Consider the following 14,385-nt stretch of genomic DNA (forward strand, 5'->3'; position numbering starts at 1 on the left):
TGAGGTCAGGAGCTTGAGACCAGCCTGGCCAACATGGTAAAACCCCATCTCTACTAAAAATATAAAAATTAGCCAGGCATGGTGGTGTGCACCTGAAATCCCAACTACTTGGGAAGCTGAGACAGGAGAATCGCTTGAACCTGGGAAGGAGAAGTTACAGTGAGTCGAGATCACGCCATCGCACTCCAGCCTAGATGACAGAGCGAGACTCGGTCTCAAAAAAGAAAAGAAAATGAGGACCACTAGGAATGCCAGGGCTCTGGCTTTCAAATCCTCTTGCCCTGGTCCCCAGCATGGGCACAGGCTCTGGCATCAGAAACCTCTTCTCTCCTCTGAGCACCCTCCTCTGTCTCCATGTCTTACCTTCTGCTTTCTCTCCCACAGGGCTTCCAGAGTGACCCGGTCTGCCACCTGTCCACCTATCTGTGCTTGTCTCTAGTGATGGTACAGTTTGTGCTGTCCTGCCTTGCGGATCAACCTTCCTTCTAACCTAAAGACCCTCAGCAGTCTGAAAGTCACCAAGTTCCAACCTCATTCCTGTTCCACTTTGAGATCTCAGTCTCCCTCATGTGACCGGAAGTCTAATTTTTTGTTCATTTATCCACTCAGCAAACTGTGAATTGCATTTTTACTCGATGCCACCACTGGCAGACTTTTTCTGTATGGGGCAAGAGACTCTGTGAGCCATACAGTGATCTCTGCGGCAACTCCTCAACTCTGCCACTGAACACAAAAGCAGAATATGTCAACAAATTGCATAGCTGTGTTGCAATAAAACTTTATTTTCAGCAACAGGCAGTGGGCCAGATTTGGTCATAGTTTGCAGACCCCCTCTATCCCCCAGCAAGGGCTTAAGGATCTGTGGTGAACAAGCAGATAGAGTTCCTGTTCTCGTGTAGCTAGTGGTCAAGTAGGGGAACCAGACGTTACTCACATAATTAAATATGTTGAAAATTGGCTGGGCACAGTGGCTCATGCCTGTAATCCCAACACTTTGGAGGCAAAGGCAGGTGGATCACCTGAGGTCGAGAGTTCAGGACCAGTCTGGCCAGCACGGTAAAACCTGTCTCTACTAAAATCACAAAAGTTAGCTGGGCATAATAGCACACACCTGTAATCCCAGCTACTCGGGAGGCTGAGGCAGGTGAATCCTGGAGGTGGAGGTGGAGTGAGCTGAGATTGCGCCATTGCACTCCAGCCTGGGTGACAAAGAGCAAATTTCCATCTCAAAAAAAAAAAGGGAAGAAAATTATCCCTGGGGTAAGTGCTCTGTCGGAGAAGTTCATGAGACTTTTAAACAGGTAACACTGAAATCAAATAATTCTTTTGAGAAAGAGACTGATCTGACATCAGATAAACATGTTCAGATGGACTGGGTGCAGTGGAGCATGCCTCTAATCTCAACACTTTGGGAGGCTGAGGAAGGAGGCTGCTTGAGCCCAGGTGTTCTAGATCAGACTAGGCAATGTAGCGAGACTCCATCTCTACAAAGTTCTAAAAAAATAACCAAATGTGGTGGTGCACACCTGTAGTCCCACTACAGAGTAGCTCTGTGGAAGCTGAGGCAGGTGGATTGCTTGAGTTTCAGAGGTAAAGGCAGTAGTGAGCTATGATCGCACCACTGCACTCCAGCCTGGGTGACAGAGCAAGACCCCGTCTCAAAAAAAAAAAAAAAAAATACAAAGTCAGTTCATCCTGTCTCCCTACCCTTCCCACATACTCACCAGGGGATGTGAGACCAAGGCTTCCCCATTCTCCACTTTTGTCAGTTACAGAACCCCTGTCCAGAGGCAGGGGCATCCTTCCCCCTCCAAAGCCATGTTCTGGTGGGTTTCTGGGTAAGTAACATCTCAGGGAAGTGTTGGGGGGTGCCTCACCCACCTGCATTTTCTACACTGATTCCCACCCATGGCTATTCCCCTACAAGGCTCCCCCCATGCTCACAAAGGACAGCCAGGCTTTCTCCATCCCAGCCTTGGCACTTTCTTCTGTTCTTCATTTCCGTGTCCACCATCGGCATCCTGTTCCCACTTACTTGCTGGAGATCTGGATTCGAATCCTGCCTCTGCCTTTTAGCAGGCCATGTCACAAATCCCCAGAGTCTCAGTTTTCCCCTCTGTAAAATGGGGAAGACTCAATCTTCATGAGTGGGAAAGTGCTTAGTGCTGGCACACAGCAGGTACTTAATAGTAATCAAATTGGCTTCAGTCATTCCACCGGCATTTAATAAGAACCTACTATATGCTAAGCACCAGGGGCGACGAGATAAAGGAGCAAGTGTCTACTTTCTGGAGGTTTCCAGGCAGATGGAGGAACCAGCTGCCTCTCCACAGCCAGCTCAGCAGGCACTTGAAGATGTGCCCCCTCCTGGGCACACTGCATTCAGACCTCAGAAGTACCGGACATGTGGAGTTGATTACTGGCCCTACCACTTCCTAGCTGTGTAGCTTTGGGCAAGTTACTTAACCTCTCTGTGCCTCAGTCTCCATTCCTTCAAAAGGATTAATAATAGCACCTACCTCATAGGGTTGTGAAGATTAAATAAGATAAGGCCTGCAAAGCACTTAGAACAGGGCCTGGCACATAATGAGTGTAAGTGGTTATTATTATTTTTAAATTTTCTTTTGAGACGGAGTTTTGCTTTTGTTGCCCAGGCTGGAGTGTAAGGGTGAGAACTCAGCTTACTGCAACCTCCACCTCCCAGGTTCAAGCAATTCTCCTGCTTCAGTCTCCTAAGTAGCTGGGATTACAGGCATGCACCACCACACCTGGCTAATTTTGTATTTTTAGTAGAGAGGGGGTTTCTCCGTGTTGGTCAGGCTGGTCTCAAACTCCCAACCTCAAGTGACCCACTTGCATTGGCCTCCCGAAGTGCTGGGATTACAGGTGTGAGCCACCACACCCAGCATATTCTTTTTTTTGGGGGGGGGCGAGGGGACAGAGTATCACTCTTGTTACCCACGCTGCAGTGCAATGGCACAATCTTGGCTGATTGCAACCTCCACCTCCCAGATTCAAGCGATTCTCCTGCCTTAGACTCCTGAGTAGCTGGGATTACAGGTGCCTGCCACCACACCTAGCTAATTTTTGTAGTTTTTGTAAAGGCAGGGTTTCACCTTGTTGGCTAGGTTGGTCTTGAACTCCCGACCTCAGGTGATCTAACTGCCTTGGCCTCTCAAAGTGCTGGGATTACAGGTGTGAGCCACTGTGCCTGCCTCATCCTCTACTTTTAAATGACTTTATAGAAGTGGCAGAGTTCAGTCCATAGGGGCTCTGGAATAAGCCTCTGCCAACTCCTGGCATCCCCAACCAACCTGAAAATTACAGGCCACCCAACACTAGAATTAAAAGGTAGAAACAGTCTCCAGAGCAGTTTGAGAATCCTCCCATAAATAACTGACAGAAAGAAAGGGGAGGGATGGGGTTATACAAAGACCAGGTCCATCAGCTTCTGAGCCAACTGACTGTACCCAGAGAGAACTTTGGTTTTCTGTCTGAAATATTTTCAACCACTGGGTGAAGGGAGAGGGCATCCTCCTGAGAGGTCACGCAACAGCCACCTGCTGGTCAGGTCAGCTTCACAAGGTATATTTGGTGCACATGGGCTTTATGGTTGTTTGCATTATTTTGTTTTTTAATAAGTTGCCAATATTTAAAAATTTGGAGAGATCACATAAAAATCTGGAATCCAAGGCTGAGGGCAGTGGCTCAAGCCTGAAATCTCAGCATTTTGGGAGGCCGAGGCAGGCAAATCACACAAAGTTAGGAGTTCGAGACCAGCCTGGCCAACATAGTGAAACCCTGTCTCTACTAAAAAGACAAAAATTAGCTGGGTGTGGTGGTGAATGCTTGTAATCCCAGCTATTGGAGAGGCTGAGGCAGGAGAATTGCTTGAACCTGGGAGGTGGAGGTTGCAGTGAGCCAAGATTACTCCACTGCACTCCAGCCTGGGCAACAGAGCGAGACTCTGTCTCAAAAAATAAATAGAAATGCCAATAAATAAAAATCTGGAATTCTGGACTCTCTTAAAGTAGTTGTGGCAACACTAGGCCACATCTTCACAAGACAGTAGGAGACTGGATTCAGGTAGAGTCTACAGCATTTGACAAGGTGTGCAGATTTCAGTTAGCCACAGTCCCCACCTCTTTATTTTCTTCTCACTCTCTCTTTTGCTCTTTCCCTCCCTCCCTCCCTCCCTCCCTCCTTCTCTCCTTCTCTCCTTCCTTCCTTCCTTCCTTCCTTCCTTCCTTCCTTCCTTCCTTCCCTCCTCTCTGCTTCTGTCACCCAGGCTGGAGTGCAGTGGCACTGTCTTGCCTCATTGCAAGCTCCACCTCCCGGGTTCAAATGATTCTCCTTCCTTAGCCTCCCAAGTAGCTGGGACCACAAGCGCCCACCACTAGATCCAGCTAATTTTTGTATTTTTTATTAGAGGTTGGGTTTCTCCATGTTGCTCAGGTTATCAGGCTGGTCTCAAACTCCTGACCTAAAGTTATCTGCCCACCTCGGCCTCCCAAAGTGCTGGGATTACAGGCATGAGCCACCACACCCGGCCTCCACCACTCTCTTTTGTATCCCCAACTCACACCTTGCCCATGCCACTCATGCATACCCTCTGCCTTGCCCCACGGTCATTTGTGAGTCCTGCACTAAATGGCCTTCAGTCCAGAGACCAGACATCAGGCAGCAATCTGGACCTCTTCCTTGATGGGAGGTGAGACCTCCAGGAGAGGAAAATGCCTGCTGTGGAGCCTGCAGGCTGAACACAGTGAGTCTCCAGGCAAACAGCTGGAACAGAACTGAGCAAAATCTCCAGCATTTGGGTCTGGAAAGAAAACTTCCCAGTTAACTCTTCCCTGACCCCATTTTACAGATGAAAACACTAAGGCTCAGAGGAGAGGAGACACAGCAGGCATTGGAACCACAGTCTCCTGGCTCCAAAGCCAAGTTCTGTCCACCCAGCCAGGCTCCATCCTTTCTTCTATAAATGTTTATAACAGTATGTGCTGGGCACTCTTGTTAGGCCCTTTTACACATATCACTCAGTCTGCTTTTCCCATTCGTTGGACAAGTGTTTATTGAGCTCCTACTGTGTGCAGGAGCTGGACTTGATACTAGGGACATCTTGGTAGAAAACTCAGGCAAAGTCTACCCACCTGGGGTTCTAACAAGACAAAGAGAGGGTTGGTGCCGTGGGCAAGGCTGTGAAGGCAATGAATGAAATGGTGGGGTCAGACAGGAAGGGCGGTCAGGGATGCTCTCTGCATGGAAGGGGCATCTTCTTGGCTTTGAGACCCAAATGCCAAAACCTGTGAGCAGCAGGCCATGCCCACTCAGTAACAGAGCTGAGCCACACCCCTCCATAGATGCCAAACCAAACACCAGATCAGGCCAGCAATGAGGGACAAAGACCATGGCCTGCAAGGGTCTTGCCACCCGAGCTCACAAGGGGATTTTTGTTATGATTCTTTTTAAACTATTATTATTGTTGTGGGGTTGGGGGTCCTTAGTGCATAAGAAACACTCTAGGAACCATAAGCCAAGATCAAGGCTCCAATCCCTGCTCTGCCCTTGCTGTGTGACCTTGGGCTGCTATTGCCATCTCCCAGAGCCTCAGCTTCTTTCCCCTTTTGTAAAATGGAAAGCCTAACAATACCCACCTGGCAAGGGGGTCCAGGGAAGTCAGTGAGCTCCTTCGTGTAAAGAGCTGATCTCTGCACGTGGTCCTGGGTCACAGATTTGTAATGGGGATTGAAATTACTGATAAGTGGCCAGGCATGGTGGCTCACACCTGTAATCCCAGCACTTTGGGAGGCCAAGGCAGGTGGACCACCTGAGGTCAGGAGTTTAAGACCAGACTGGCCAACGTGGTGAAACCCCATCTCTACTAAAAATATAAAAATTAGTTGGGCATGGTGGTGGGTGCCTGTAATCCCAGCTACTTGGGAGGCTGTGGCAGGAGAATCGTTGGAAGCCGGGAGATGGAGGTTGCAGTGAGCCGAGATCATGCCACTGCACTCCAGCCTGGACAACAAGAGTGAAACTTTGTCTCAGAAAAGCAAGCAAGCAATTATGGGTAACCATATAGATTGTCAGAGGCACACGAGGGACTCAGAGGGGAGACCACACCCATCCTCTCACACACAGAGAGGGGAGCAGTCTACCTACCCAGGACCACACAGCAGCCGGCTGTCAGCAGCTGCATAGCCCCAGCCTCTCCATTATGGCCCCGGGTTTCTGACCTGCCCTGGAGGGGCCCTTGGGCCTCCCCGTACCACCTCCTCTCCCTTCCTCACTTTAGCTCTTCTCTGTGGCCCCAGTTATGGCCAAAGGCTGGGGATCTTATGAGTTTGAGGCTCTGTCTGTGCTTTCACCCAGAGCCAGAGCACCAGGCCCCATGCACATCAGCTGTGATTCTCCACTTGTTCAAAACAAGCTAAGGGCTGGCTGGTTGTGCATGTGGAAGAGGGGGTGCTGTTCTTCCTCCAGGTTGACAACATGATAGATTGAAAAGTACATGGGAGGCCGGGTGCAGTGGCTCACGCCTGTAATCCCAGCACTTTGGGAGGCTGAGGCTGGCAGATCACCTGAGGTAGGAGTTCAAAACCAGCCTGGCCAACATGGTGAAACCCCATCGCCTAAACATACAGAAATTAGCTGGGCGTGGTGGCATTTGTCTGTAATCCCAGCTACTCAGGAGGCTGAGGTGGGAGAATCACTTGAATCCAGGAAGCAGAGGTTGTAGTGAGCCGAGATCACACCACTGCACTGCAGCCTGGGTGACAGAGTGAGACTTCATCTCAAAAAAAAGAAAAAATGCATGGGGTCTAGAGGCAGAGAGATGGAATTGAATCCCAGCTTTTACTTCTCAGCTGTGTGCCCTTGGACAAATTTGCTTCTCTGAGCCTCAGTTTTCTCATCTGTGAAATGGGAACAACATCTGGCTTGCCGGGGGTCTTAGGATGACTGGGGAGTGCCTGGCGCATAGTAGGTGCTCAACATGTGTGCTTTCCCATGGCCGTCTGAGAGGCCTCAGGGCTGCCCTCCTGCCCTTCCCCCACAACTCCTGTGGCTACCTCTTAAATGGGTACTCAGGGTGATAAGGAGGCACAGGTGAGGGAGCCAGGCTGGATCCACACCCACCCACGCCCATTGTTAGGAAAACAAGCCTTTAATGCCTGGTCCTGCTGTGGGTGGTTGAGAGTATAAAATGGGACCTAAAGCCAACCTCTTCCTTCCTCTAAGGCACGCCGAGGCAGTAGTGTTTAGAAGGAAAAGAGGCTAGTGGCATGGAGGCTCCAGACTGAGCCCTTCCTGTGGCAAGAAGGGAGCCAGTGGGGCCCACTGCTGAGGGCCATCTGGCGGGTGTTCCATTCTACCTTCCTCCTGGGACCCACAGCCTCTTCATCAGTGATGTCTTCAGGTTCACTGTCCCCAAGCTGCTTAGGTGAGTCCAGACTTCAGGAGCTCTGCTAAGGCTGGTGGTCTCTTAATGGCATCCCTCCAGGGTCAGGGGGCTTCAGCTCTTCTGCCTCTGCCTATAGATCTGGTGTTCGGGACGCTGGAGGGTGGGTGAGAAGGATACTGAGGAAAGGAAATGATTAATGAGAAAGTGACTGACCCCCAGAAGGGCAAATAATCAAGCTGTTACTGGACTGCATCAATTAGCTTTTGCTATAAAATGCTCCAAAAGTGAGTGGCTTAAAATTACAAGCATTCATTTATTTAATTCATGGTAACGTGGGTCAGTAATGTTGGCTGGGCTCAGCTGGGTGGTTTGTCTTTTCTTAGCTAGGTTTTCTCATGTGCCTGCAGTTGTGTATCTGAAGCTGGGATGGCTGTCTGTGTTCCATGTGGGTTCCCATCCTTCAAAAAGCTAGCTCAGACTTGTTCACGTGGCTGCTTGGGAGGGTTCTAAGCAATAGGCCAAAAGCTACATTTTCTCTTGAAGCTCAGAGCATGCGTAGCTTTACCTCCACCATACTTTGTTGGTCAAAGGTGGTTTTGCAGCCAGCCCAGATTCAAGTGGTGTCTGCTCAGCTGCCGTAACAAAGCATCACAGACTGAGTAGCTTCAACAACAGAAATGTATTTTTCTCATGATTCTGGAGGCTGGAAGTTCCAGATCAGGTATCTGCAAGTTGCTTCCATCTGAGGCCTCTGCCCTTGGTGTGCAGTTGGCCACCTCCTCCCTGTGTCCTCCTATGGTCTTTCCTCTGTGTGAACCCTGGTGTCTCCCTGAGCATCTGCATTTTCTCCTCTTATAAGGACCCCAGTCAGACTGGCTGAGGGCCCAGACTAATGACCTTGTTTTAACTTTATTGCCTCTTTAAAGGCCCTATTTCCAAATACAGTCACATTCAGAGGCACTGGGGGTTGGGGCTTCGACATACAAATTTTGTGAGGACACAATTTTTTAGTCCATAACAAGTGGGGACAAAAATGCCATCTCTTGATCTTGAGGAGCTGCAGTCAGATTGAAAAGAAGCATGGACAGCGGAGGAAATAACCGAGATCATGATTGCTGAAAAAGTCAACCACGCCAACTGATCCTCCACACCTGGCCTCGTTTGGGCAAAGGCAACACACATGGGCCCCTCCTCTCACCAGCTGTACCTTCTCCCTCCTTCCCCTGCAAGCCTTTTCCTGGAGTTTATTGGTGATCCCAAGCCTCCAGCCTGGAAGGGCTACCTCCTTGCCGTGCTGATGTTCCTCTTGGCCTGCCTGCAAACTCTGTTTAAGCAGCAGAACACGTACCGGCTCAAGGTGCTGCAGATAAGGCTGCAGTCTGTCATCACTGGCCTGGTGTACAGAAAGGTGAGCCCCAGGGGACAAGTGCAGGCCTTCCTGGCCGGAGAAGGCAACATCACTGAGCTGGTTGGTAGTAATGCCATCAGTAGCTAAGAACACGTTCAAACCTTATTAGAGTCACTCACGATATATTCTCACTTCCTTTGTTGTTTATTTATGTGTATTTATTTTTTTTGAGACAGAGTCTTGCTCTGTTGCCCAGGGTGGAGTGCAGTCGTGCAATCTCGGCTCACTGCAACCTCTGCCTCCCGGGTTCAAGTGATTCTCCTGCCTCAGCCTCCTGAGTAGCTGGGACTACAGTCACATGTCACCATGCCCAGCTAATTTTTGTATTTTTAGGAGAGACAAGGTTTTGCCATGTTGGTCAGGCTGGTCTCGAACTCCTGACCTCAAGTGATCTGTCCCACCTCAGGTATTTCTGTAAGGTCTTGTGTGAACTGCTCCTGGGACCTCTCTGACCTTATGACGTCTCACACGTGTCCTCCTATGCTCATTCTCCTCCAGCCACACGGGCCTCCTTTCTGTTCCTCAGACATTCCAGGAGCACACCCACCTCAGGGTCTTTGCATTTGTTTTCACTGCCTAGATACCATGTCCACTCCTCCTAATCTGAGTTTAATATTTTAGCCTAATTTTAACTTCCACTCATTCCCCCTTCAGGATAAAGGATTAACCTTCCGATAAGGTGGCGCATCAGCTGTATTCCCAGACAATACTGCTTGTGGTAAAAATGACCCCTAGGCTGAGTGCAGTGGCTCATGCCTGTAATCCCAGGACTTTGGGAGGCTAAGGCGGGCAGATCACTTGAGGTCAGGAGTTCAAGACCAGCCTGGGTAACATGGTGAAACCTCGTCTCTACTAAAAATACAAAAATTAGCTGGGTATGATGGCACATGCCTGTAATCCCAGCTACTCAGGAAGCCGAGACAGGAGAATCGCTTGAACCCAGGAGGGGGAGGTTGCAGTGAGCCGAGATCACGCCACTATACTCCAGCCTGGGTGACGGAGAGAGACCCCAATCTCAAAAAATAAATGACCCCAAATTGCATCTGGGCTGGAAGCTGTGTCCATTGACTGAATACTTGGTCGGCAGCCATAGCTTTGGACTTCTTTCTGTGCAGTGTCTTGTCCCCTCAGGGGACTCTGGACACTGTGTTCCTAGACTGCTGCCACAAGAGCTATTGGCTCCTGTGGGACATGAAGCATCTGAGCCAGGGCAGGTCCCGTCTCATGTAAGTCTCATTCTCCGACACCTGAGCTGTCACCTAGGGGAGGAGGGGACCGAGGGTACAGCTCCTGGATGGCTGGGAGGGCAGCTCTTGATGCTATCCTGCCAGAGTGCTGTGTCCCAGGCCCAGGCTCGTGTCCCCCTGAGCATGCCAGAGCTGCGTGTGCCCTATCCTGTCTCCAGAGTCCACATGTTTCCTTGAGCCTAAGAGGAAGTCCTCCTGATCTTCCTACTCCCCACCCACTGGGAGGCCTTCTTTGATCTCCTGATGAGGTCAGACCCCTCTTCTCCAACCGCTGGGCTTTTTTTTTCTTTTTCTTTTTTTTTTTTTTTCCCTGAGACATAGTTTCATGCTTATAGCCCAGGTTAGAGTGCAATGGCACAGCCTTGGCTCACTGCAACCTCTGCCCCCTGGGTTCAAGCGATTCTCCTGCCTCAGCCTCCCAAGTAGCTGGGATTACAGGTACGTGACACCAGGTCCAGCTGATTTTTGTATTTTTAGTAGAGACAGGGTTTCACTATGTTAGCCAGGCTGGTCTTGAACTCCTGACCTCAGGTGATCCACCTGCCTTTACCTCCCAAAGTGCTGGGATTACAGGTGTGAGCCACCCACCGTACCTGGCCAGGTCTGTGGTTTTTAGACATTAACAGAATAATGTGACCATTGCCTCTAATTCTAGAACATTTAATTAATTAATTTATTGACAGAGGCTCACTCTGTTGCCCAGACTGGAGTGCAGTGGCACAATCTTGGCTCACTGCAACCTCTGCCTCCTGAGTTCAAGCAATTCTTCTGCCTCAGCCTCCTAAGTAGCTGGGACTACAGGTGTAGGCCACCATACCCAGCTACTTAAATTTTTTTTTCCAAGTAGAGGTGGGGTTTCACCATGTGGGCCAGGTTGGTCTCAAACTCCTGACCACAGGTGTAAGCCACTGCGCCTGGCCGGTCTCTGCTTCTTGGGCATTGTGAAATATGCTGCTGTGAACATTCATTGCTAAGCTCAACAGTGGACCATGTGTGGACTTCTATTCTCTTGGAGCATCTAGAAGTGCATTACCTGAGTTGCCCTGATACAGTTTTGGGGATACCCAACAAGAAACAGGCACATGCTTTTAGGATGGTATGAGGAGGCAGCCCTGGGGGATAATGATGGGGGAGGTGACAGTGATCCCAGCAACAGGGACAGGATCATCTCCATCTCCAGACCCTGAACAAGGGCTCAGCCAGCCCCTCGGGGCCAGCTTCTATGAGTCTTAACGCTTACAACACCGAATATGAGACAGCATAGATTTGGGACCTACCAGGGGCTTTACATCCACACATGAAATTTCCTTGTTTGCCAGATCCACAGTTAAAGTAGATATGGTGGCTCTCTTTAAGCTGCAAGGCAATGGAACCTGTGTTATTAGAGAATGACACCCCTTTAAACAAGGCTGCATTCCATTCATCCTTCCACCCATCCATCTATCCAACCATCCCTCTAACCGTCCATCCAAGCATCCATCCATCCATCCTTCCATCCATTCATTCCACCTACTCATCCATCTATCCATCCACTCATCCATCTACCAATTTATCCATCTGACCATTCTACCCACCCACACACCCATCCATCCATTAACTCATCCATCCATTCATCCATCCATCTCATCCATCCTTCCATCCATTCATTCTACCCACTCATCCATCTACCCATCCATCTCTCCATCCACTCATCCATCTACTGATTTATCCATCCATCCATCCACTCATCCATCTATCCATTTATCCATCCATCCATCCATCCATTTATCCATCCATCCATCCACCCACCCACCTAACCACCCAACCATCCATCCATGTCCCTGTCCATGTATCTACTCATATGTCTACTCATTTATCCATCTGATATGGTTTAATTCTGTGTACCCACCCAAATCTCATCTCAAAGTGTAATCCTCACTTGTTAGGGGAGTTGATTGGATCACGGGGGCAGTTCCCCTGTGCTGTTCTTGTGATAGTGAGTGAATTCTTACAATAGCTGATAGTTTAAAAGTGTCTGGGGCCAGCCTCGATGGCTCCTTCCTGTAATCTCAGCCCTTTGGGTGGTTGAGGCAGGCCGATCGCCTGCAGTCAGGAGTTCGAGACCAGCCTGGTCAACATGGCAAAACCCCATCTTTACTAATAATACAAAACTTATCCAGGCATGGTGGTATGGCCTGTAATCTCAGCTACTTGGGAGGCCAAGGCACTAGAATCCATTGAACTCGGGAAGTAGAGGTTGCAATGAGTGGAGATCATAACACTGCACTCCAGACTGGGTGACAAACAGGAACAGTGTCTTAAAAAAAAAAAAAAAATGTATGACAGGCCAGGTGCAGTGGCTCATGCCTGTAATCCCAGCACTTTGGGAGGCTGAGGTGGGTGGATCACCTGAGGTCAGGAGTTTGAGACCAGCCTGGCCAATATGGTGAAACCCCATCTCTACTAAAAATGCAAAAAAAAAAAAAAAAAAAAAAAGCCAAGCATGGTGGCAGGTGCCTGTAATCCCAACTACTTGCCAGTCTGAGGCAGGAGAACTGCTTGATCCTGGGAGGGTCCAGTGAGCCGAGATTGCACCATTTCACTTGAGCTTGGGCAACAAGGGTGAAACTCCGTCCCAAAAAAATTAAGTATGGCAGTTTCCTTCTTTCTTTGTCTCTCTCCTGCCACCATGAGAAGTCATTCATGCCTTGTTTCTCCTTCACCTTCTGCCATGATTGTAAATTTCCTAAGACCCCCTAAGTCATACTTCCGGTTAAGCCTGAGGAACTGTGAGTCAGTCAAACCTCTTCTTTATAAATCACCCAGTCTCATGTAGTTCTATATAGCAGTGTGAAAACGGACTAATATCCCATTCATCCATCCATCCACCCATCCATCCATTAATTTCTGAATACTGGCTGGGGAGGTGGCTCATGCCTGTAATCCTAGCACTTTGGGAGGCTGAAGGGGACAGATCACCTGAGGTCAGGAGTTCATGACCAGCCAGGCCAATGTGGTGAAATCCCATCTCTACTAAAAATACAATTTTTTCTTTTTTGACATGGAGTCTTGCTCTGTGACCCAGGTTGGAGGGCAGTGGCGCAATCTCAGCTCACTGCAGTCTCCACCTCCTGGGGTTCAAGCAGTTCTCTGCCTCACTCTCCCAAGTAGCTGGGATTATATACAAAAATTAGCCAGGCAAGGTGACACATGCCTGTAGTCCCAGCTACTCAGAAGGCTGAGGCAAGAGAATCGCTTGAACCCAGGAGGCAGAGGTTGCAGTGAGCCGAGATGGCACCATTGCACTCTACCCTGGGCAACAGAGTGAGACCCCGTGAAAAAAAAAAAAAAAAAAATCCAAATACTGACGGAGAGCCTGTAGTCCCAAATGGGGCTTAAACTACTTCTATCGAGTTTTCACTGCTTCTTGAGTCAGTTTTGTGAAGTGTTTTTTTTTTTTTTTTTTTTTTTTTTTTTTTTTTTTTGAGACAAAGTTTTGCTCTCGTTGCCCAGGCTGGAGTATAATGGCATGATCTCGCCTCACCACAACCTCTGCCTCCTAGGTTCAAACAATTCTCCTGCCTCAGCCTCCCAAGTAGCTGGGATTATAGGCTCCCACCACTGTGCCCAGCTAACTCTTTTGTATTTTTAGTAGAGATGGGTTTTCACCATGTTGGCCAGGCTGGTCTTGAACTCCTGACCTCAGGTGATCCACCCACCGTGACCTCCCAGAGTGCTGGGATTACAGGAGTGAGCCACCGCGCCCGGCCTCCCTCCCTTCTTAAGGCTGAGTCATGTTCTGCTGTGCGGATGTATCATACTGTGTTTATCTTTTCATATGATGGTGGATCCGTCGGTTGATTTTGCCTTTTGGCTGTCGTGAGTCATGCTGCTGTGAGCCCAGGTGTGCAAATACTTCCCTGAGTTCCTGCTTTCTATTCTTTTGGGATGGATGGCAGTGGGTTTGTTATAGCAGATGGTAATGCTGTGTGTGTTTTTAGGGACCACCATTTGTAAAGTGTGTTGCTGCTGCTGTTGTTGAGATGGAGTCTCACTGTGTCACCCAGGCTGGAGTGCAGTGGCATGATCTGGCCTCACTGCCACCTCCGCCTCCCAGGTTCAAGCCATTCTTGTGCCTTGGCCTCCTGAGTAGCTGAGATTACAGGCGCCTGCCACCATACCTGGCTCATTTTTGTATTTTTAGTAGAGACAGGGTTTCACCGTATTGGCCAGGCTGGTCTCAAACTCCTGGCCTTGGGTGATCCGTCCACTTCGGCCTCCCAGAGTGCCGGGATTACAGGCATGAGCCACGTCACCTGGCTCTTGTAAAGTGTTTTAATCATCCT

At 49.4% G+C, this 14,385-nt stretch overlaps 1 protein-coding gene across 1 annotated transcript; it reads left to right on the plus strand.

Moving 5' to 3' along the window:
- The first annotated feature begins 1,644 nt into the window (after nucleotides 1-1,644).
- Nucleotides 1,645-8,901, plus strand: LOC116530374 (multidrug resistance-associated protein 6-like). Its single transcript, XM_032248459.1, has 2 exons — nucleotides 1,645-1,838; nucleotides 8,636-8,901. Exons 1-2 carry the CDS (start codon nucleotides 1,819-1,821, stop codon nucleotides 8,898-8,900), a joined length of 285 nt encoding a protein of 94 aa, XP_032104350.1. The 5' UTR covers nucleotides 1,645-1,818; the 3' UTR covers nucleotide 8,901.
- Nucleotides 8,902-14,385: the final 5,484 nt, after the last annotated feature.

The sequence above is a fragment of the Sapajus apella genome, unplaced genomic scaffold (genome assembly GCF_009761245.1).
Source record: "Sapajus apella isolate SASKATOON/1434 unplaced genomic scaffold, GSC_monkey_1.0 scaffold66, whole genome shotgun sequence".
NCBI classification, from domain to species: Eukaryota; Metazoa; Chordata; class Mammalia; order Primates; family Cebidae; genus Sapajus; species Sapajus apella.

Excerpts from the sequence above, each read along its gene's own strand:
- LOC116530374 (XM_032248459.1), top strand. The coding sequence starts at position 1,819 with ATGTTCTGGTGGGTTTCTGG. Across the intron at positions 1,839-8,635 it reads ATGTTCTGGTGGGTTTCTGG|CCTTTTCCTGGAGTTTATTG; the intron begins GTAAGTAACATC and ends TTCCCCTGCAAG.